The sequence below is a fragment of the Varanus komodoensis genome, unplaced genomic scaffold (genome assembly GCF_004798865.1).
Source record: "Varanus komodoensis strain SLA01 unplaced genomic scaffold, ASM479886v1 scaffold9, whole genome shotgun sequence".
NCBI classification, from domain to species: Eukaryota; Metazoa; Chordata; class Lepidosauria; order Squamata; family Varanidae; genus Varanus; species Varanus komodoensis.
In genome coordinates this window covers 38,147,738-38,168,962 of record NW_025336598.1, presented here as the reverse complement: position 1 = coordinate 38,168,962, position 21,225 = coordinate 38,147,738, and the positions used below count along the sequence as shown (strand labels likewise).

The 21,225-nt window shown below is 40.9% G+C and overlaps 1 protein-coding gene across 1 annotated transcript in view; it reads right to left on the bottom strand.

Annotated features, from left to right (window-relative positions):
- Positions 1–14,099, bottom strand: part of LOC123017171 (nebulin-like) — a gene marked incomplete at its 3' end in the record, with an annotated part of 76,603 nt that extends 62,504 nt beyond the window's left edge. The window contains exons 1-7 of the mRNA XM_044418326.1: positions 14,017–14,099; positions 13,176–13,283; positions 10,969–11,031; positions 6,986–7,030; positions 3,963–4,217; positions 1,706–1,813; positions 444–548 (exon numbers count right to left, since the gene is read on the bottom strand). Of these exons, the coding sequence (XP_044274261.1) occupies positions 444–548; positions 1,706–1,813; positions 3,963–4,217; positions 6,986–7,030; positions 10,969–11,004 (549 nt within the window). The remainder of the gene's footprint in view (positions 1–443; positions 549–1,705; positions 1,814–3,962; positions 4,218–6,985; positions 7,031–10,968; positions 11,032–13,175; positions 13,284–14,016) is intronic.
- Positions 14,100–21,225: the final 7,126 nt, after the last annotated feature.

Below are 21,225 nucleotides of genomic sequence, written 5' to 3'. Positions count from 1 at the left end.
GTCTGTTACTAGTCCAAAGTCACCAGTGAGTTTCATGCCCGAGTAAGAACTAGAACCCAGATCTCCCAGGTCCCCAGTGCAATACTCACCACACCATGCTGGCTCTTACTGGTTTGTTTGTTTGTTTCAACTTTAAAATATATTCATGACATTTTAGCTACATTTTAAGCCTCAAGAACCAAGGTGCATTCTTACCTAAGTAAATGAAGGAGCAGTGGCTGGAGTGGCACCTTGTCCCTCGCCATTTCAAACTCTGCAGCTGATTTGATTTACAGAAACCCTTTGCTATTGCTAACTGTGGTAACCAAGCAAATCATGTCCCCAGCCTCCAGACAGATTGAATTTGCCCCAAACTGCAACAGGAATACATGTGAAATGTCTGTGTATTCATGTGGATCATGCCAACTCCCATTAGCTTTGTACCATTCCACAGAATGACTTACTTTGCTAACTTGCTGTGAAACCTTCTTTGCATGTTCAATGTCTCTTGCCTTCTCATCAACATGACAATCAGTTTTAGTCTGATCCCCAGCCATGCGATACTTAACCTACAATAACATATGTACAAAAGTGTTTATTAATTTATTTATAACTGATGAGAACCTTTAGTATACCACAGAAAGAGAGAGAAACAGACAGACTGACAGGTCATGCAACTACTATTTTATGTGGCTACCCTATTTCAACTGATCACAACACTGGTTTGGACCAAAAGAAGCACAAGTGCAGTATGTTCATGCACTGGTGCTGTTCTGTGGATGTTTATACAGCTACATGATGAAGAACCCAGTCTTTGAACATGCAGTGTCTTGTGTGGATATATCATCAAGGATGTGACTATGTAGAATTGCTAATTAGTTGCAATAACTTATTTTATTTCCTGCTGAAATGGTTTACCCATCATAAAGCTGCATTTGTAAGCAACCCACAAGAAATTTCATTGGTGGGTCTTACAAATATACAATGTTTAGTACTAGGCTGTTTATTTAAACTTCCAGTTGCTTTCTTCTGAAATTTGATCTATGTCTCATCTGGGTACACAATAATAACCTGGAATTAGACTAAATCAGATGAAGAGAACTCCTTTTGCTGAGTGAGCAGTCCCAAGGAAACAAAAGAACCAAAGTAGTGAACAAATACAGGATTGGTTGAGACTCATACTTTATCCTGCATTTCCCTATTAGTTTACCACCGATTTTAAACTGAGAATTTAACATTTGGGGGGTTTTTTTTGCCCCAGACTATAATACACTATAACCCAAATACACTATAATCCAAACCTGATATATTGGTGTGCAAAAGCATGTGAGGTATGTGCAAAGAAACATCTTGAGGGATGCATTCAAATCTCTATCACCCTTGCCCAAGCTGTGCTGTAAAGCAGCAAGGGTAAAAGCTGCTTTGATGCCCACATTTCCTCTGACCAATAGGAGCATACACACATACATGCTCAGCTAGTCAAGAATTATTATCCCTCTCCCCTTCACTCACAGGTATCTCGGATTCCAGTCTAAACCCTAGAATTTCTAGCTTGCTGCTGAGTCTGCAGTTTCTTGTGCCAAGAGCCATGATAGCATTTCTCAAGAGGCTCCAGATTAGCTTACTGGTAACATTATCTGTGTGGTTCCTGCCATTCTGACTAAAATTAAAATAGCATCAGAGAGACAGGGCTTCCTGCAGAACACCTAGCAGGCCCGGCACTTACTTCACTCAGCTGGTCTTGCACTTTCTTGATTCTTCGATGTTCCGGAGTGTCAGTTGTGATGGCAACTGGCTTTCCTTTCTGCTTTTCAAACTTCTCTTTGTACTTTTTCTGAGGGGGAAATGCAGCAAAAAGAACAGATATAACATTCAAATCCTGAGCATTTTTATCCTTTTCTTAAAATAAAACGTTTTCTGGAAATCCTAGTACTGTACAAACGCTTTCACTTAAAGTTTTATCATGTTACTTATATAAACATTATCCCCCCCCCTGCTCACACAGACACACACAATTTCCACAATTGTGAAGAAGGAGGCAACCTCTCTTGGACTGGCACTCTATTCTCCAAACAGTAGTTTCAGAGCAGGAAGAGAATGTTGCCTATCAAACCAACTCCTTCACAGCTGGTCAGCAATTGACTGGACATGGTGTCTCAATGCAGAACACCATGCCTTCTATGATTTGTCCTTCTAGCCTGGTTTTGCCCATCGAGTCCCGCAGCAAGCTGCCCGGGGTCTCATGCAGAAGTCCTTCCCAGGTGCCATTTAATTGGATCCTCCTGCATGCGAAACAGGTACTATACCATTTCCGATCCAAAGAAAGATCTGGAAAATCCCTTTTTGCTACAATGCAACTGTGGATAACAATGTTACTACTCTGTGATTAAAGTTTAGTAGGGACATCACATGTGCAATCGAAATTACTTTGGGGCATGCAAGCTGCCAGTCATCCCTTCTGAAATAGAAGATGTCTTTTTTTAAATGATGTAATGATTACATGTCTTCTTTTTATTCATATATACTAATATACGTTATTCATCTATACTAATTTATTCATATATAATAACTAATTTTCCAAGTGCCAATATTTACGCAGTCTTAAATCCAAACAGAATGATCTAGATGCAAGAGGAAATTATCAGCAGATCTGGGAGAAGCCAAAGGCTGGCAGAAGTCCACCCCCACCCTGCCAAAAATCCCCACTTCACAAACCTTTTAAAAAGAAACACAATAAATAGGGGGCATAAGGATAGTCTGATGAGGACTGAGCAGGCACAGTGGTCACAGAATGCTGTGCTGTTGTGTGGGGATTAAAAATCTGGGTAAGGGTGGAATGGACTATTCTGGAAGACTAGCCTGAAGACTGGAGAGCCTAAACAGGAGCACTCCAGAAGGTGTAGCTCACTCTTGTATTGAGCTGGGGCTGGTCTATTATCCAAAGGAGACTTGTTGCAAGGTTCAGAGATATTTAAGCATTAGGTATTCTTCAGCTGGGGCCAACAATAAGCAGAAGCAGGGCTTTTTTTGTCATAGAACGCACCGGAACAGCGTTCCGGCACCTTTTTCTGACGGATTTTTCCAAGTGATTGTGAATCACCCTGTTAGGCGTAATAGATCCATGGCAAAAATTATTAACACAGTGCCTGCGGGCTGCATGTGTGTCAGCACTGATTGTCGGCCTGATTGTGAGGGCGCTGCTCGGCTTATGACGCTGCTCTGCTTGGGATCTGTCGTGCCAGCGGCGGCCATTGTGTAAAAGTGTGACCCCACGACATGAGTTCCAGCACTTTTTTTTTTTTTTTTACAAAAAAAGCACTGAGTGGAAACATTGTTGAGCACCTGACAAAGGTCTACAGATCAGTAGGGACACACTGACAATAGCCCCCAGGACTTGCTTCTTCCCTTCATCATTGCAGCCTACTTATTCACCTGCTTGATCTTCTGCTAATAAGATGGTGAACCAGTAGTGATCAACACCAACCTGGCCTTTTGCCTGCCAGGTAAGCAAGGGGTAGCAATGATTAAGGAAGATAATGAGAAGCAATAGCAACTGAGGGAGGGAGCCCACTGAACATGTCTTGTCCAAAATCCCTCAAAAGCCAGTGCTATCCTGGGACATTCAGTAGGCCACCTAGAAAACCTCCAACTAGAAAATTCCCTGCTTTGTGTTACTATTGAGTAATACAAATAGTAATACAATTGAGTTTAATAGTCATGGAGATAGCTGTGTTATATTTTTGCTACACATATATGCAAATCTACATCAGTTGCTCGATACAGACTTTTGGCTTCCAAATTTCATACAACTACTTGATTTCTCTGACTATGGGGAGCCTACCTTTGTTCTGCTGCATAATCTTTGACTATATAAATAAATCTCTTTTCTAAAGTAATTCTAAAAGTACTAACTTAGCTTTAACTCACTCAAATTGGATTAAATTACTTTGAATTTGAGAGACAACAAACAATGTGCAACTTACATCGCTGAAGAGCTTTTGCATTTTTGAACTGTGGTCCAGGTAAGGTGTCAGAAACTTAGATGTGTCCACTTTTTTCCGAACAACCTTTTTCCTGACAGGAGGGGAAGCTTTTGGTTCAGAAGGAGTGTGCCTAGTTTCCGGAACATGTGTTACACTTTCAGTGCCATGCCTTGACGTTTCTGTAGTACGCTTTGTAGTTACAGTATAGGGAGAGGATCCAGTGGTGTATGTCGTTTCAGTTATCTCAGTAATCACCTAGGAGTGTGGAAATATTGTAGGTTTTAATTATCATCTTAATATTAGAACTTTCTGTCTCCTCTTCACTTTTAGGTTGCTATTGTATAAGCAGATCTGTGTGCATACATCCTTTAAAATCAATCCAATCATGGTTTTATTCAGAGTTAGTCTTGAAGAAGTTATGGACAACTTGGAAAACTAAATTTAGCAATCCCAGGACCCCAGCAACTGACAACTATTTGTACACTTTGTCTGTAACCCATAATTTCATATTTCTGCAGCAGAAAAGAATTATGAAATGTAACATTTGAAATGAGCCTTATAAACAGCTTTCTCCAGCATTTGTGTATTTATTTATAAACAGCTGTTCCTAACATATGCAGTGCTGAGCAGAAAACCCATATAATTGGACCATCTTTTCTGGTTTGTTTGAGAGGTATGCATGTTTGGGATCTGCTGACGAAAAAAGGAATAAAGTGATTTTTTTTGTCTACATGCAGTACTATTTGAGAACCTATTAGCCTATGGAATGACTAATGGCATTCCAATGGCAGCAGTTAGACCTACTACATTTGTAGGGTGAAGCCTTTTCTTGCAAAAGCTGCAAAATGTATCTCTATGATCACAGGCATTGCTAGAAGTGTCAGAGGCATGATCCATTGTACAGGGACAAAACTGCATCAGCCCTGGTGCAGGACAGGCAGGAGAAAGATGACATTAACTTGCCCCCCACCAAAATACACTGCCCTTTGCAAGAGTGCCCTGTGTGCTTTTTATATTAAAATGACACACATCATCCAAGTTGTTTCTATGAGATGAAGATGGCTGACAGTTTTCTAAATAAAGGTATCTGATTATCCACCACTGGGGTTGGATTTCACAAGAGTCTGTCGCACGATCATTCCACACAAAGACCTCCCAATGACATCAGGAGAAGGAAGTCCGAATGTAGCTCAGTGATGGAATAGACCTGAAGGGTAGAAACACTCCCACTGCTGCTTTAGGCTTTATTAAGCATAAATTTGCTTAATTCAGTGAGATAAGACTAGAATCTATGATGAGAGAAGTACTCCACAAGAATGAGTGTCCCAGGAAGAATATGATTCACCAGGCCATCTTTTGAATGAATGTTCAACTGCTTACTTGGCTTCATGATGTAGTACCCGTATATAAACAACTCACTTAAAAGTGGAGCATGTTGATAAACAAAGCTCTGCTTCTTTAATTAATACTGATGCAGATGTCATAAAAATGTTTAACCTCCTAACATTCTAAATAAACTCATTATTAAAAGACATGTTAGAAATACAGTTATTTTAAGGCACAATCCTAGCTCAGGAGTGCTGGGAGTTGGAGAATGCGGGGAATCTTAGGCTAGACAGGGAATGCTAAGGAGTTGTAGGATTTTTCCTGTCTAAACCAGCATAGGATTTCCCCTTACATATGCATTATCTTTTTAATTACTAGAAAACTTAAGCCCACCATGATACACACATATGCTCTATACTGCTAATGTATTTTAAAAAAAACACCACACATCTATATCAGGAAATGTTTTGTCTTCATTTCAAACAGGTGAGGATGAGGATTTTTTTAAAAAAGTGAATAAAGCTTTTGTGCTTAACTATTAGGTATGGATTAAGGATTAGAAGTCATGTATATTGGCTTATTTTGATGTTGTTGCTGTTATTTTGTAGGTTCTATTTCACAGGACAAAACTTTGAGCCCTTAAACCAGAAGGAACATTTCACCTTTAAAACTTGCAAGAGAAGCATATATAAAACCCAATACATCAGAATTTCAGGTTTCTTTAGTAATGTTATGAAGCTGTTATATTTCATAAACCAACAAACAAAAATATAGAAGAATAACATTAGAGCAATCACACTGGAAATGAATGACATCAGACAAACAAATGGACAGAGAGTGAATGTATATGGACATAAAGGATTCCAGGAGGAAAACACAGGCATGTATCTTCATTCTGGTTGTATTTGGTTCTATTCAGCAAATGTTCCCTTCATTTAATAGTCCCTTACTTGCTGTCAACAGAAGCTCAGCTATCAAGATATCAGTATCAGAGGTATGGCCTTATGCACAAATACACAGTGGTGCCTACAACAATCACTCAAGTCACTGCAAGATTAGTCCTTGATGTCATTGGGATGCAGATGACACATTCCATCTGCATCAAGCCATAGGAAAGCAAACCTTGAAAAAACCGAATAGCTTTCAAAGTGCTAAGCAAATAAGCAAGTATAGAAACACTAATGCAATTAGAACCCTTCGTAAATGAATGCCATCAACAAAGCACTGAGAGAAAATAAATCTGGATACTAAGATTTGATCCAGACTTCCTGTGAGTGGAACCCCATTTGTGGGATGCTTCCACTGGAGGAAGGGGTGGGAGATGGGTTTTCACCTCTTCAACCTCCCTCCTGCAATCCCTTAAAACACTGCTCTGGAGGGTTGGGGGACCTTCTGGAAGAGTGTGGAAGGTGCTGAGGGGTTCTGCAGGGAGAATGTAGAATCAGCAAAAACTCAACTCCACCTCTCCTTCCAGTCCCACGGGTCTAGATCTAAACCTATGTCATTGTTGCAATTTTCTGGGATTTTGAGTGATATTAAAGCCCTATTAAATAAGACAGCATATCAAAATTGTTTGATAGCCTATTAGACTATTATAGAAATCCTGTGAGCATATGTGGTAAGCACACATACAATGCTAAAAAAAAGCATTAAAATTCACAAAATAAGAGGCTTGTGCACAAAACAGAGGCTTTTACCTCGCCTGGTTCACCATCTTCAATGACCTCCTCTTCAATATAGTACTATAAACGAAGAAGATACCCATTATTTTTCACAAGATCATTGATATCAAGACACATTTCCCCTTTGACTGAAAGAGCAAGAGGTGAGGCCTTTTGCAGAAATCCTTTGTTGGTGTAGGCCTTTCAAGGTATGGCTGAAAAATATTTGAAGATTCCCAATGGTCCAGAAAAAGATTAAGATTTGCAGACATTTGTTCCATTGCAGCAAAGAGTAATTCATAAACACTAATAGGATTTTGAGTGCTAATTTCCTTCACCACATGCACATCCCGCTGCTACACAGGGAAAATTCTTGCATCCAACGGTTTAGGTTTCTAAACCCTAACCCACTGGATCCTGGGAACTGAAGACTGACTCATAGCCCTATCTTTGATTGTTTTGTTGTGGAAGTTAAATACCATAACATAAAAGAACTAGAAATCTGTTTAATTTACAGACAGATACCTTTTGCCAACTATGCTGTTTTTACAGCAAAGTCCATCCTGCTAGGAATGTACTACATGGGCCTTAGTTCGTGTAAATTGGTATTAGATTTTAGCATCTACTACTATGACATGAAACAAAGAATTTGTGTAGAATACCTGTTTCAATAACATTGGTTGCTTGTGCATCATTAAGCCATATTTTATGTACAGGTCAGTATCAAGACATACTCCTTAGCTTTGCAAGTTCCCTTCCCAGGTGGTTTAGAAAAGCTTGAGTATCTTGTCGAGGCTGGCATTTTTTGACACTGTTGCTGACAATAAGCAGTTTGCATTTCTCAGTGATTGCTATCAGGCCAGGAATTAACTTCAAGAGCTTTATCATCAATTAACTACAGGTGAACTTAACAGTGATTATACTTGGAACAACACAAGCCAAAACTCTGATCTAGCCAGTGATGCTACAAAATTTGTCTAGAACCTACAAACTAGGCCATTTGTATTTGAAGCTCTGGGTATAAATATGATCTTGCAGATATGCAGCCACCACCTACAGAAGGTGTTCAACCAAGCACTTGCTAAGCCCTTTTTTGCTGCTTGCCAGTTTTAGGTGCATGCTAAATATGCTTTGTTTTGCTTTTACTCAGGCTTCTTCCTACCTGTTACTATTAATTAAATATATTGCTAGTTACTGTTTTGGTTATGTGTATGTTAAAATGGATATTTTGTTAAAATTATATCTATTTGTATATGTAACTTTTATTATATACTCCTTTGGTATATCTCTTTTTAAGTTGTATGTAAACTTTTAAATAAATACACCTATCCTCCGGCATACAATTTGGACAGGTGTCACCACCTGCCATTGTCTTAGCTTACTTTAATCTTTGAGATTGTTCAAACTAATGTATTTAACACAGATTGCAAATTATTATTACTACCTGTAGTGACCACCCCCATCTTATGCTGATTTCCACAGATATTTGCATTACCAACATCCCCAAAGTGTGTTCCAATTTTAGACTACACTCATTGTCACAAGAGTGAGAGATCATCAAGGATTATGGAGATACTCACGTCATTAACTACATCATCTACTCTGGAGGCATATATGATGTTACCATAGTTGACACATGAGTGAGTATACTTTATTTTCACATCCCCCTTGTACACTATGATATTATTATCCCCATTTTGCTGATGCAGAGCTGAAGTCAACAGACAGAACCTGCCTAAACCCATTAATTTGTAAATAAGGATTTCATAGGTGAGCCCAGAACCGTATCTGTTGGACTATATATGTTGTCCCTTTTACAGAGTAAAGTATGCCCAATTTAGTAGGACATACAGTAGAGAAGGAAACATCTCGAGCACATGGCCTGATGTTTACTCATTTCCATATCAATGGGGCACATCAAACAAAAGTAAACCCTCAGGAAAAGTTGGCAATCTTCAGGCAGAGTTCTCTATTGTCAACATAAACTGCCATTTTCACAAAGAATTTTGTTGAAGAAGACACTCTTGCTTCCAAGGCTTTACTTGCCATTTCTTGCCTGGATGGGAAGAACACGGGGAGGTATCTTTTCTCACTGGCTGCCAGTGGGGTGTAGGCACGTGCAACGGTGAGAGCACACATGTCTACAAGTGTGCCAGCACAAAAGAGAGCAAAAGAGAAAGTAAGAGGAGGTGTGGAAGAGAGCTTGACTGAGCACGCATGTGTGAAGTGTGCTGTTCATAAATGACCACAGGTACTGTGTGTGTGTGCGCGCGCGCATACACGTGTATCAGAAAGACAGTGAGAAAGAACTCATGTGGCAACAAGAGGGCATGTCACAACAAGTCACTCCTAGCAACAAATGTGATTCCTTGTGGCCTACTGACCAAATTAAAATTGGCACTGCCGCCATGCTCCCTGCAAAACTGGTTGCCTAGCTCTGATCTGCAATGCCCTCACCTACAGGGCAGTGCAAGCAGATGTCCCAAGGTTAAATGTCCAGGCTATTTTTGGGAGTCCTCTATTGAATGTCCCTTAAAGTCCCATTTTGATGCCTTATGAGAAAATAGTTCTTTGCTCAGCAAAACTTTAAATTTGTTTCTGAGCATAAATCTCTCTCATATAGTTAAAACATGAGTGTAATGTATAATTGGCAAGCACTGATCAAAATTAAAGCTATTTTAATGTTTCTGAGCTAAATAGATTTAAACTAATACCAGACGCAACTGTGGCCATTGTGATTATAAATGCAATGACTATCCAATAAAGAAAGAAAAAGAAGACAGACATCTGGAGAAACAACTACACACAGCATTATTCAAAGTCAAACGAAAATGACACTGTGAAATATAAAACAATTATGAATCTAATGAAAAACAGACTGTGATGAGAGAATGGGCATGAATAGTAGACATGGTGGGTATTAATGTATAAAATAGTATGACAGCTCTTGCCACCATGATAAAACAAAAATTTTTGGGTTAGACATTGCAACATTTGTTATCAATACTTTAGACTCCAGTAAAATTGAGCTCTGCTGTCCAAGATTGTCGAATCCTTATGCAACACGCAATCCTGAAGACAATGTGCAGAACTAGGTGTTGCCTTGCACACTGGGCTTGTACACCAGTGATAATCAATCATGGGGGCACAATCCATGATTGGATCCTGCTCATGTGCAAGGCCAGTACAAACTGCACAGGCTGCACAAGTGGCTTTCTGTGGTAGAAGGTTGCCCTGTAAGAAGAAGTACCCATGCTGTGGGCAGTTCATATGTCAAATGTCATTGAGTCAAAGCCACATGGAAGCTTTCTTCTGCTGAGTCAGAACATTGCTCCTTCTAGTGTGAACCGGCAAACTCTAGGGGCAATGGTACTCCAGGGTGTCAAGCAAGGGTCTTTCCCACCTTTACCTGGAAATGCGAGGCATGGAATTGGCAAGCTTTTATACACAAAGCATGGCCTCTACCACTGATGTACATCCTTTTCTCCAAATCCATCCACTGGAGTAGCACCACTGTTTACAGTGGGCTTGCACAAGGACTTTTGAGAACTTCCTGGATGCCATGTTTGAATAGGAATTGGAAAAAACAAACAAAAACCTTCTACCACTACTACAGGCCTTGTTTAAGAGCCAAGACCATAAAGACTGCATTGCTCTTAAGGTCCCCTTTTGTAATAATAATGCAGTTGCATTCTTCATGTTATTTACAGAGCATGTTTAACTGAAGGATGAGGGCAAGTGAGGGAAGAAAGATGAATGTAAGTGCTGCATTGCTTTCATACATTTTGACTACTCAGTGTACTGGGACTTGGCCAAGAATACTCAGCAGCTGCAGGAGGTCAACCATAGAGATGATATCTGTTTCTATAACTAGCCAGTCAGGACATCAAATCTGAGGACACTCACATTTCAGAAGCTCCTGGCTTGCTGTTAGTTGCTGCTATTTCTTCTCAGTCATGAGTAAATCCGTATTGCTCAAGACAAAGGAAGAAGTCAGTGGAATATTTGGGGGGTCTTACCTCCACAACTTCATCATATTCCTCCTCGTCCGCCATCTTTGCAGAGTGCCTGTCACCTACTCACTGGCCACAAAACAGGTGAAAAAAGAACATCAGTCTGATGGACTAACTCTGTACACTATACACAATCAAAGCTGGCCTAAGCATGCATCAGGGCACAGTTTTAATGTATGTGTGAGAGAGTTTTTAAACTGCATGTTCACTTATAGAATCATGTTCACTGGAAATACAGAGAGGGCAGAAATGAAACAATTCACATCATTATAACTATTTACAATATTGCAAAATATTTTACCAGCTCCAATAGTTCCATTTGCCAAACCATAAAACTACCCACAGTCTTTCAAAAAATAAATAGAAGAATATGACCTGTTTTAAAATGTAACTGTCTGTGATTAATCCCTGAGGTGATATAACTTGCCATTTTTCCATTATCAATATATGGCATAGCCTGGACAACCAGTTTAACTGAAGTAATACTACCCTCCTTACATTCTTCAGTCATGCATATTTTTTGCCACTAAGATAAGTTGGATCATGGCATACTGCTTTCACACTGTCTGGATTATAACCCAGCCGCCGCCACCACCACCACCATCATCCTGATATGTTCTTTATGTGTAACATGACAATCTTGCTGTAGTGGTGCTTGGCTCACGTCCCAGTGTTTTAAAACTTTTTGGTTACATTTGGAAATTGGAAAAGGTGCTGCAGCTTCTACCACAAAAAACCCTAATTAGGGACCACTGCTTTGGCATCTACCCATTGCATCTATGGATCTTGGACTTTTTTTCATCAATGTTCATTCAAAACAAGAATGTCTAATTCATACAAAACTGCCAAATCTGGGAAGTTGCTGTCAGCACAATACAGCCATTGCTTCATTCAAGCACATTTTGGTGATTTCCATAGTTTTTTGTTTTTGTTTTTGGAAATGAGGTAATTGCATTGATACATTTGGTTTTAGAACAGTTTTTAACATTCACTGTTATACACAGTCCTTTATTTACCTGCAATGGATTCTCTGTGCCCTTTAACAGCTAACGGGCTGATATTACAATTTTGGAAGGATCAACACTCACTTCCTAGCATGTGGAGAACTGAGGATCATAAAATACCTTCAGTATTTGAACAGGTGGCATACAGATGCTGCCTTCAAATAAATACTTATTTGGGTAGCTGGCCTGGTTTGGTGGAAGTCCATACACAATTGCTACGCATATTCACATGAGTACAAATCATTTACATGTCTGAACAAATGAAAGATAATTATGTTTGGATGCTCACACACATGCTGTTGGGTATGCCCTTGGGGATACAATTGGAGGTGCCAACAGGCACCATGGCACCACAATCAATGTGATAGGGATCTTGCTCTTATCTATTAGGATGCCAGGAAAATGCATATATAAACCAAAAATATCTAAATTATTATATGCACCTATTATCTTTTCCTTAAGATAGCTGCAATGTGCAAAATCAGGAAGATTCTGCTATGAAATAGATTTCTGGAGTGGTCAAACAGGGCATCCCCAGTAACACATATGATTGCACTATGAAAATACACATGAGCTACAACCCAGAAGCATGCATCTTGTGTATTATGCATTGAGCCTTCATGCAAGACCTTCTTAAGAGGAGGGAGAGAACTGAAACCTCTTTCCTGGCAGTGGCTTCCACCACAAGGCCAAACATTTGCAATGCTTAAGCCCTATTAATCTTTCTTGGGTGGAAATATCATATGAAGTTCTGTTCCCAGGAACTGCTGCCAGAATGCTTTGAGCATTCTCACTGGCAACGTGCATGTAAGTGCTTAGGATGTGTTGTGCCAACTGTTGTGCCAATACAATGTCAGACGATGTAATGTTAGAATGGTACCGCAGTCAGAGATTCTTGGTAAATATTTAAAATATGGGCATTAAAAAGTGATGAATTATCTTTTCCAGTTATGCTCCAAAACTGCTTTAAAAAACTTGCCTAGCCACCTCTTGTGAGCAGATTCACCTTTAGGAGACTGACTAGGGAAGCTTTTCTAAATAAGAATTGTTGGTTCTCTCCCTCATCTTTTGGACAATCTACAGAAATTGCTTAAACAAGTTTAATTAGCAGCCAGTAGACTATGAATGTTTGAGGTCTTTGCAAATGTCTTATAACATCATTTGGATACACAGAGAAACACTAAATCACAACAATGCATTTCAAATGACCTTAAGTCAATGAAGTTAACTTCTCTCTTCCCACCATAGGCATGTATGGATGCTCCCTCTGTCTGCGTCAGTAATTCTTTTCTTTGTATATTTGTTTTCAGGTCAGACCTAGAAAATATCAAAACACTTGTATCCGGGGGTGCATAGACAAAATGAATGAACTGGACCAAATTTTGTCCAGGGGCTTCTGCAATGCTCTGGACTTGCTGTGAGAAGTGGCAGCCCATTTCTAATGCAGGCAAAGAGATGAAGGTTTGCGACAGCTGCTTCCTAGTTCAAAGATATTTGCCTTGAAAGCTAATACCTCAGACTGATTGGCTCGATTTGTTTAGCTAGCTAAACTGCAATTCCTTCTGAGGCAAGTGGCAGTCCAGTACTGTGGGTTAAATATAGGCTCTTTAGACTCAGTCTCTTCCTAGAGCCAATTTTGTTCAGACAAGTTGAAATGAAATGAGATTTGAAATGAAAGTGCCCGTTTTATGAACAAAACTGGCCAAAGCTCGAAGGGCAGAGGAGGCCAGAGCCATTTAGACTGGATCACCCAGATTCCACTGATCTTCCTAGTTTCTGCACTAGACATCCTGAAACCACAGATCATTATCTCATTTCCCCTTTGGTAAAAACTTATCGAACTCAGTACAGACACATCTCACTGAGTAGCATAAGCAAGCACTGAAAAACAAAAACAAAAACAAAAGAAATATTCATTAGCTCTTATGCAGCTAGGGGCCCAACAGGTCACAAAGCCCTTGAAGAAACAAACAACTAGTTTGGCCAATATCAGCAACACAGAAAACAAAATATAAAAGTTTTCTTTTAAAAAATGAGTGGGGGGGCTTACCAGCAATATTTAAATAAATTTCTTAGCAGCAAAGCCTCTCCAACTGTCTTCCCTCCTGAGAAACGCTGGGCAAAAGCAGTATTAGTCTGGTGCATCAGCTCCTAGATTATCATGTGGTTGGGGCAGCCAATCAGATTCAGCCTCGATCAAGTTTCAGATACTAAATATACATAGTGACCCTCTGGAAGACCACCTGTTCATACCCCACAAAGGAAAGGAAAGTAGCACATACTCGTCATTAGTTTGGTTTCTAACCAAAACCAAAACTGAGCGCATCAACTCATCTAAAGTTATGATTTGCAGAATGATGTTGTTACTGCAGCTTGTCATGTAGAAAAATAATTTGGGCTGACCTATTGAGCAGTGGGGAAGGGAGGCACTCCACATATTTTCCTAGAGAGAAATCTAGCCTCTCTGCTCTGGCTGGTTTACAGAAGCCTTCTGCCAATGGCTGGGAAGATTCACTGGGCTGGCCCATCAGAATGGGGTTCCCCATTTGGCCTTCCAAATTGGTCCACATCTTGGAGGCAGATGAAACATGGAAATAAAGTGCAGATGCAGAGGGCACAGAACTGTTGCTCTGGTCTACAGCATTCCAGGAGAATTGCCCACTTCTGAAGCATTTTTAAAAATCAAAACTGCATCAGGTGGGTTCTTGGCTCCCTGCCCACCAAGCTGACTTTTTTAAAAATGTAGTTTTTTACTTCTAGACATTTACTTCTAGACTCAGGAAGGAACTGATGCTAGCTGCTGCTTAATAGTGCCAGAAAGAAATTTTATGCACACCTGAGTTAGGTATCTCAGTTTCATACTCACAGAGGTCTTCCAGGATGTCCCAGTCTTACGGTTATTCCAGCATATACAGACCTTCTGCTGCAGCTCCACTGTCACTTGCAGACAGAGATCTGGACACAGATTACAGGAGGCATGACAAAATTACCCTTCATAAAGCAACAGACCCATTCAAGATGAATCCCAGGTTGGCTTCATAAGGGTGGCCAAAGGTTGCCACTATAGTCTGATGATGTAGATCAGTGGTGTAGTTGTGGCATTTTCATTTGGGTTGCACCAGTGAAGCTGTGTGAGTTTATTTCCCATACAGGCCTGTGCATTTTTTTCATGAGAACTGTTGTAATGCAGTGGTAAGGAATGGTGGCAGAACAAAAGCAGAATGTAAACAAAATATTCAGCATAATAGATTCACTCTCATTTCATGGAAAAAAAACTCTAACACTTTATTTCATTTTACCTTTTCATTTTTGCTTTTTTAACTTTTTGAACTTGACAATAAAAATGAATTAAAAAAGAATGCATGCAGAAAGCCAGTAAATCCCCAGCTGAAATCTAATCTGAACATGATTTGCCAAGGCAGACTTCGGCAAGCCTTTTAATGTCAAATAACAGGATCATAGAATACTTCAGTGCAGGTGATTTTTGCCTGGTATAGAGAACAGTCCACCTGAGCACAGCTGATCAGGAAGCTGATGTACATGCACAGAAACCACACAAACAGCAACCATTGCTCAGCATACTGTCCCTTATTTGTTTTAAATCATTCCTGATCATCAATGACTATACCTTTTCTCTGTTGACCTTGCCTTTAAAAATAGCACTTACCTACAGCCTAGAAGCTTGGGGTTAATTGCAGAGATGAGACACACATTTGAGTGACACCACAGTATTTCTACGACACTTTAAGACAGATGCAGAATGGTTCATCCATAGTTTAAGACGGAGTACAAGCATGTGGTGACTTCATAAACATTTGAATGATGAATTCAGTTTCCAAATTTAAGGTGTGGACAGGAGCATTTTAAATTATGCGATATGTTTGGGTCCAAAGTACCTCCCCCCCCCCCTCCACCGAGTATTGACAAAGTGAGGTTGAGCGAGATCAGGAGGATTAAACAAATAAAATGTGCTGGACATGTTTGCAGGCTCTTACTAGGCTGAATCCAGTTTCACCCTCTGTACATAACTAGCAGAGAGCACCATATAAACAAAGGTGTAGGTGGGTGCCCTTCCAACCACACCCTCCAAGGAATAAAGTCTTAACACCTGCACCATGTCATGAAGATCACATGAGTGTGATCTCTGGTGGAATCAAGTATGTGTGTAATGCTGCAAGGGGACAAATTGGGGGGATCTCTGCAGGATTTGATCCCAGCTCAAAACATCAGATGCAATTTGATGTTTATTACAAGTCTAAGAACTGAACTAATGGATGGAATGGCTTGTGAAGTTATGTACCATTTACAAACAAAGCAGGGTATGAAGGCTATCTTTAAAAAAACAAATCCCAGGGCTATTAGAAGATGGGTTCATTTGGGGTATGCAAATTTTGCCCACTGGCATCTAATACCTGCTGCATGAACAGAACCCTTGACCAAGATAGGGTCTGATCCAGCAGGGCTCTTCTTACCACTTTCCATACAGGCACTTTACCTTTCAAATGGTCACCTCCTCATAATTTGTCCTCAACCAGCTTCAGTAGTGGAGTGCATGTGTGTTTGCAGGGAGGACAACATGCCCCATTTGCTCTCCCTGCTCCCATTTAGCTGGACCATGCCCTGGCTTAGGAGGCTGTCACAAAGGTGGCCACCCCCCCACCCCCAGTCTCTTCCCACTCCTGGAATTCAGGCTGGAGCTCAGCCCATTATTGGGAATGCACTTTCCCAGCTGCTGGTGAGCACTGAAAGATACATGGCTCCAATGTGTCATAAAATGCCAGCCCATGGGACTGTGTAGGCTGACTAAAGCTCTGACAATTTTGCTCAGTCATAATTAAAGTTTACAGCCAAAACTTCTTGTTGTTTGCTTTTTAAATTATTTATGTTAAGATAACATCAGTACAACAGTGAAACCATGTGTTACATTCACCAGAGATGCTTTCCAGTGAAAAGAATACAAGATCATATATTGCATTCAGGCACAAGGAACCGACAGTATACTGTGCCCCTAAGAATATCTTGGCCTCCAAAGGTGAGCCTCCCTTCCTTCACTGGGAGTAACCATGCTGCAGGCCTGGCCTGGAGACCCCTGCTAGGAGAATGGATACGTATGTCCCTAACTAATAAACCAGTTAATTACCAATATTTCTGTGGAGTGTGAAACAATCGTTAAGGGAGACTCCATGCTCCTCTTTGCTGATGCTCTTCCCAAACATTGAGGTCTTTAGGTGTTTTTCACAGTGTAAATACAAATGGCAAGGTCATTTGAAAGCCACTATTGATAAAGTGGAGTTCTGTGATGCGCTGCTCTTAGTACAGAATGCAGGGATTATAAGCCACATCACACACCAATTCCTGAACAAAACAGCCAGTATTAGTGTAGGGGTCAGAGTGCTGGGCTGGGACTCAGAACTGAGTTCTAGTCCCCACTTGACCATGAACCTCACTGAGTGACTTTGGGCCAGTCACAGACTCTCAGCCTCGCCTACCTCACAGGGTTGTTGTTGTGCGAATAAAATGCCGAGAAGAAAGATCATGTAGCCAGCTGGATTCCTTGAAAAAGGAAAAGGTGGAATGCAACAGCAACTGATTTGCATTACCTTCACTCACATGCCTGCATGAGTAGAATCTGAACAGAAATGCAAGATAAATTCAACAATGTAGGTGTTGCATTTGTCAAGATCACCTGATCTCACTGGAGTGCTAGAGTCAGATGAATCATCTCTCCATTTTAAGACTAAAGCAGATTATCTTAACGTACTCATGCTGCCTGTATACTAGCAGCCCTACCAGCTCAGCCCAGAAACCAAAAGTCAGAGGCCCAGGGCACTGAATTTCAAAATTCCGTATCACAGAACTATTCATCCTTCTTCAGTTGTGGGCACATTTGGCAATATGAACATTTTTCTTGGGCACCACCACAAAATGGCTTTCAGGGAGAGCACACTTGCCTAAAAGACTGCATACAAGGGATAAGTAGGGACTGATAATTCCTTAAATCCAAACTGTTCAGCACCAACCGAAACTTATTTCACAGCAATGCCAGCCATCAGTAAGCGAATCCATTCTTTATGCAGCAAAAACAGCACCATACATTCACAACAGAAAGATTTCAGAAGGCTTGTGGGTACACTGACGTTTGCAAGACATACCAAACAAACAAACAAACAAACAAACAAATAAAATGGGAACAGAGACCTACCTAAGCGATGGTGGAAATCAGTAAGAGCCCCATGAGCCTGTCCAGTGGCCACAGAAAGCTAGGTTTCTGCTGGATTGGGGCAGGGGGGCAAATGAAATGGAGTATGCTGGATAAGGTCATAGCAGATTGGTGGGAGGCCTGAAGAGAAGTCCTCTGCATTGCAGTTCCAGTTCCAACCCAACTACACAAACAATGAGTTGTAGCAAAGGCCTGAGAAGGGTTAACTCTAAATACAAGTGGTCAACCTGAAACTTCTACTTTCAGGGATGGTGTGTGTGTGTGGCGGGGGGGGGGGTGGGATCTGTAAATTGTTGCTCAGGGCGAGCTTTATTATTTTCCCTCTGTATTATGTGATCAGGATCTGGCTATTGTAATATGCTGACATTTGATACTTTTGCTGCCATGCACTTACTTTTTCCCTTTTCTTTCAGTACCCCAATCCCCTCTCCCCTTCTCGATGCTTTAATGAACTCTCTTCCACCCTAATGTGCTGCTTGGGTGTTAAATCCAGTGCCTTGGCCACAGTGGCCCTTGGACTGGTGCGGCCCAACAATGGTGGGACAGAAAATCGGATTGCTGTTACACCATTATTACTTTTGGGGGCAGTGGGAAAGCCCAAAGTGTTCTCTGTGTTCAGCTGAACATGCTCAGAAGTCTCCCTGCAATAATGTGGGCTCACCGCCAGCTCCATATCACCATTTTTAGACACCAGGCCTGCTTCTTTCAGGCATGCCAGGTGAGGGCAGGAGTCCATCTGGTGGTCTTCACTGAGGCAGAAAAGACAAAATCAATGTCCATCTCAGAACACATTCTCAGAATGCTGCTTTGAGAGCCATCAAGAAGAAAGAGGAGAAGAAAGCTGAGGAAAGAAGGCGATAGAAGGAGTTTGTTGATTTGTTTGTTGTGGGGGGAAAGAGGCATAGAGATATGAGAAAAACTGAGAGGGAAGTTGAGGTAATATGAAGAATAAGGAATCTAGGAATGTAGATATGAGTTAGAAAGCTAGAGGAGTTCTAGAAAGCATCAGTTTTGAGGTGAGAGATGAAGCTAGGAAAGCCAAGGCATGCAAAATGGCAGTCAACGACGACCTGGGGAAAATGGCAGCAGCCCCACCTATTTATACCAGGGCGGGGAGAGGGTGTACCTCCCACCAAAGATACTGAGCTTAGCTAGGAATTTTTTCCTGACTTCAGGCACTGTATAGGCACAGAGCCTCTATATGTGATGCATACAGACCATGAAAAAGAAAATAGGGTTCCTGGCCAAAGGGAAGTTTATAAGCACATCCAGCAGAGAAGCACCCTTCAGACCTACCAGTTCAACACTGGAAGGCCCAAGTGGAGCAGGAAGGGATGGAGACACTGCAGGTAGGGAGTGTGTGTGCTTTCCTGTGTCCTGCATAGGTTGAAATGCCCTTTCTGTGTCTGAATAAGGTTAGGGTCGGTGGCTCTCTGGAAACAGTACTCCAGAGTCATGGCACTACGGCTGAAAAAGCCCTTTCCTCAGTAGCTGCCCTCCCCCTCCCCTGCTGGGAACACATGGACAAGGCTCCTGATATTGACCTGGTAATCTGAGTAGGCACCTTGTGGAGACAGGTAGTCTGCAGTTCCCAAGCTGTGAAGGGATTTAAAAGTCAAAACTACGAGTTTTAATGGAGTCAGAATTGGACCAGGAAGAAACACGTGGCCCAGTGGCCACTTGCGATAACAGTATCTTAGACTTGTCAATGAATTGTGTGTGATTTCAGGCATGCCTCAGAATTTCTTCCAACATCAAAGAGAACGAGCTCAACTGACTGGCAAATCATGTAGGAAAGTTGCACCCAGCCATCTTTGGTGACCTTGGAGTACAGCTCTTGAATTGTGCACTGCAACCCTTTGGGAGGCAAATGTAATGCCCTGAACTTCTGTCCTTTCTTGCACAGAGGTCATATTTTTACTCTATGCTTCATTCAGACCAGTTGTGAGAACTCATGTAATTTTAACAAGTGGTGATACTGGAAGCAAAATAGTAAGAACCAAGTAATCAGCTGGCCTGGAATTAGCTATCGATCTAGTGAAATATGGTAAATCTCTTAAGTAAAAACTGAGCTCCAGCTTATCTAAATCTTCATATTCGAATTTGCATTGTGCATCTACACACTTCTATTCCATTTTCATGTGGTTACCTTATATGCATTACTCCATTTAAGCCAAAATGCTTGGTGATTGGAAGTGCCTCTCATTTTCCTTAGGCAATGTAGTTAAGTGAAGCATACTACAAACCATCAGCTGAAGTTCTGGTCCTCTGGGATATATTCTATAACCTTCATGCAGCCATAATTCCTGTTCCTCATATAATATTGATGTAACCAGGAGTAAACAGCTGAATAAGGCGGTATGGTTTATTGCTGAAATAACTGATAGAGTAACATGATAGATCACAGCTTTGCTCTAATCCACTCATTTGTAAATTATGTGCTTTGTTTTGTTCTTTTGCAGGCTGAAAAGTAAAATTTAACTTTTGTTGTCATGGCTGTTGTTGCACTGCTGTTTCCCATGTCAGTTGTAAACAGGACTGGCAATTTGGGTTCTCCTTCTGTGGAAAAAGGTGTGGCTGTTTTTGTTTTTCATTTCCCCTTGTTCCTTTAGTAATTCCTTCCTCTGACAGCCTTAGGATGACACTGCAAGTTGTAATAACTTTGCATGGTATTAACAGATGTCACGATTGCTCTTGATCTTTCTTTTGTTCCTCTATTACAAATGCATTTGGCTATCAGACATAGAAAACTGATACCACTGTGTGCCCTATTGCAGCATTCTATAGCTTATTCCAGTTTGCTTGAAAGAACCATGAACTGTTACTGTTCAGTTTCTTCACAATTCTTGCACAGACACTGGGGTAGACCACAGATAATACTCTACTCTTTTAATATATATATAATAGTGAATGGACAGGGCCAGGTGCAGAATTTCCCTGTCTGTGGAAAAGATAGCATCAGCACTATACGAGTGAATAGTCCAGCCAGCTTTGTGTTGGGCTGCCTGCCATCTTATGCATAGCAGCAAATTCATGTTT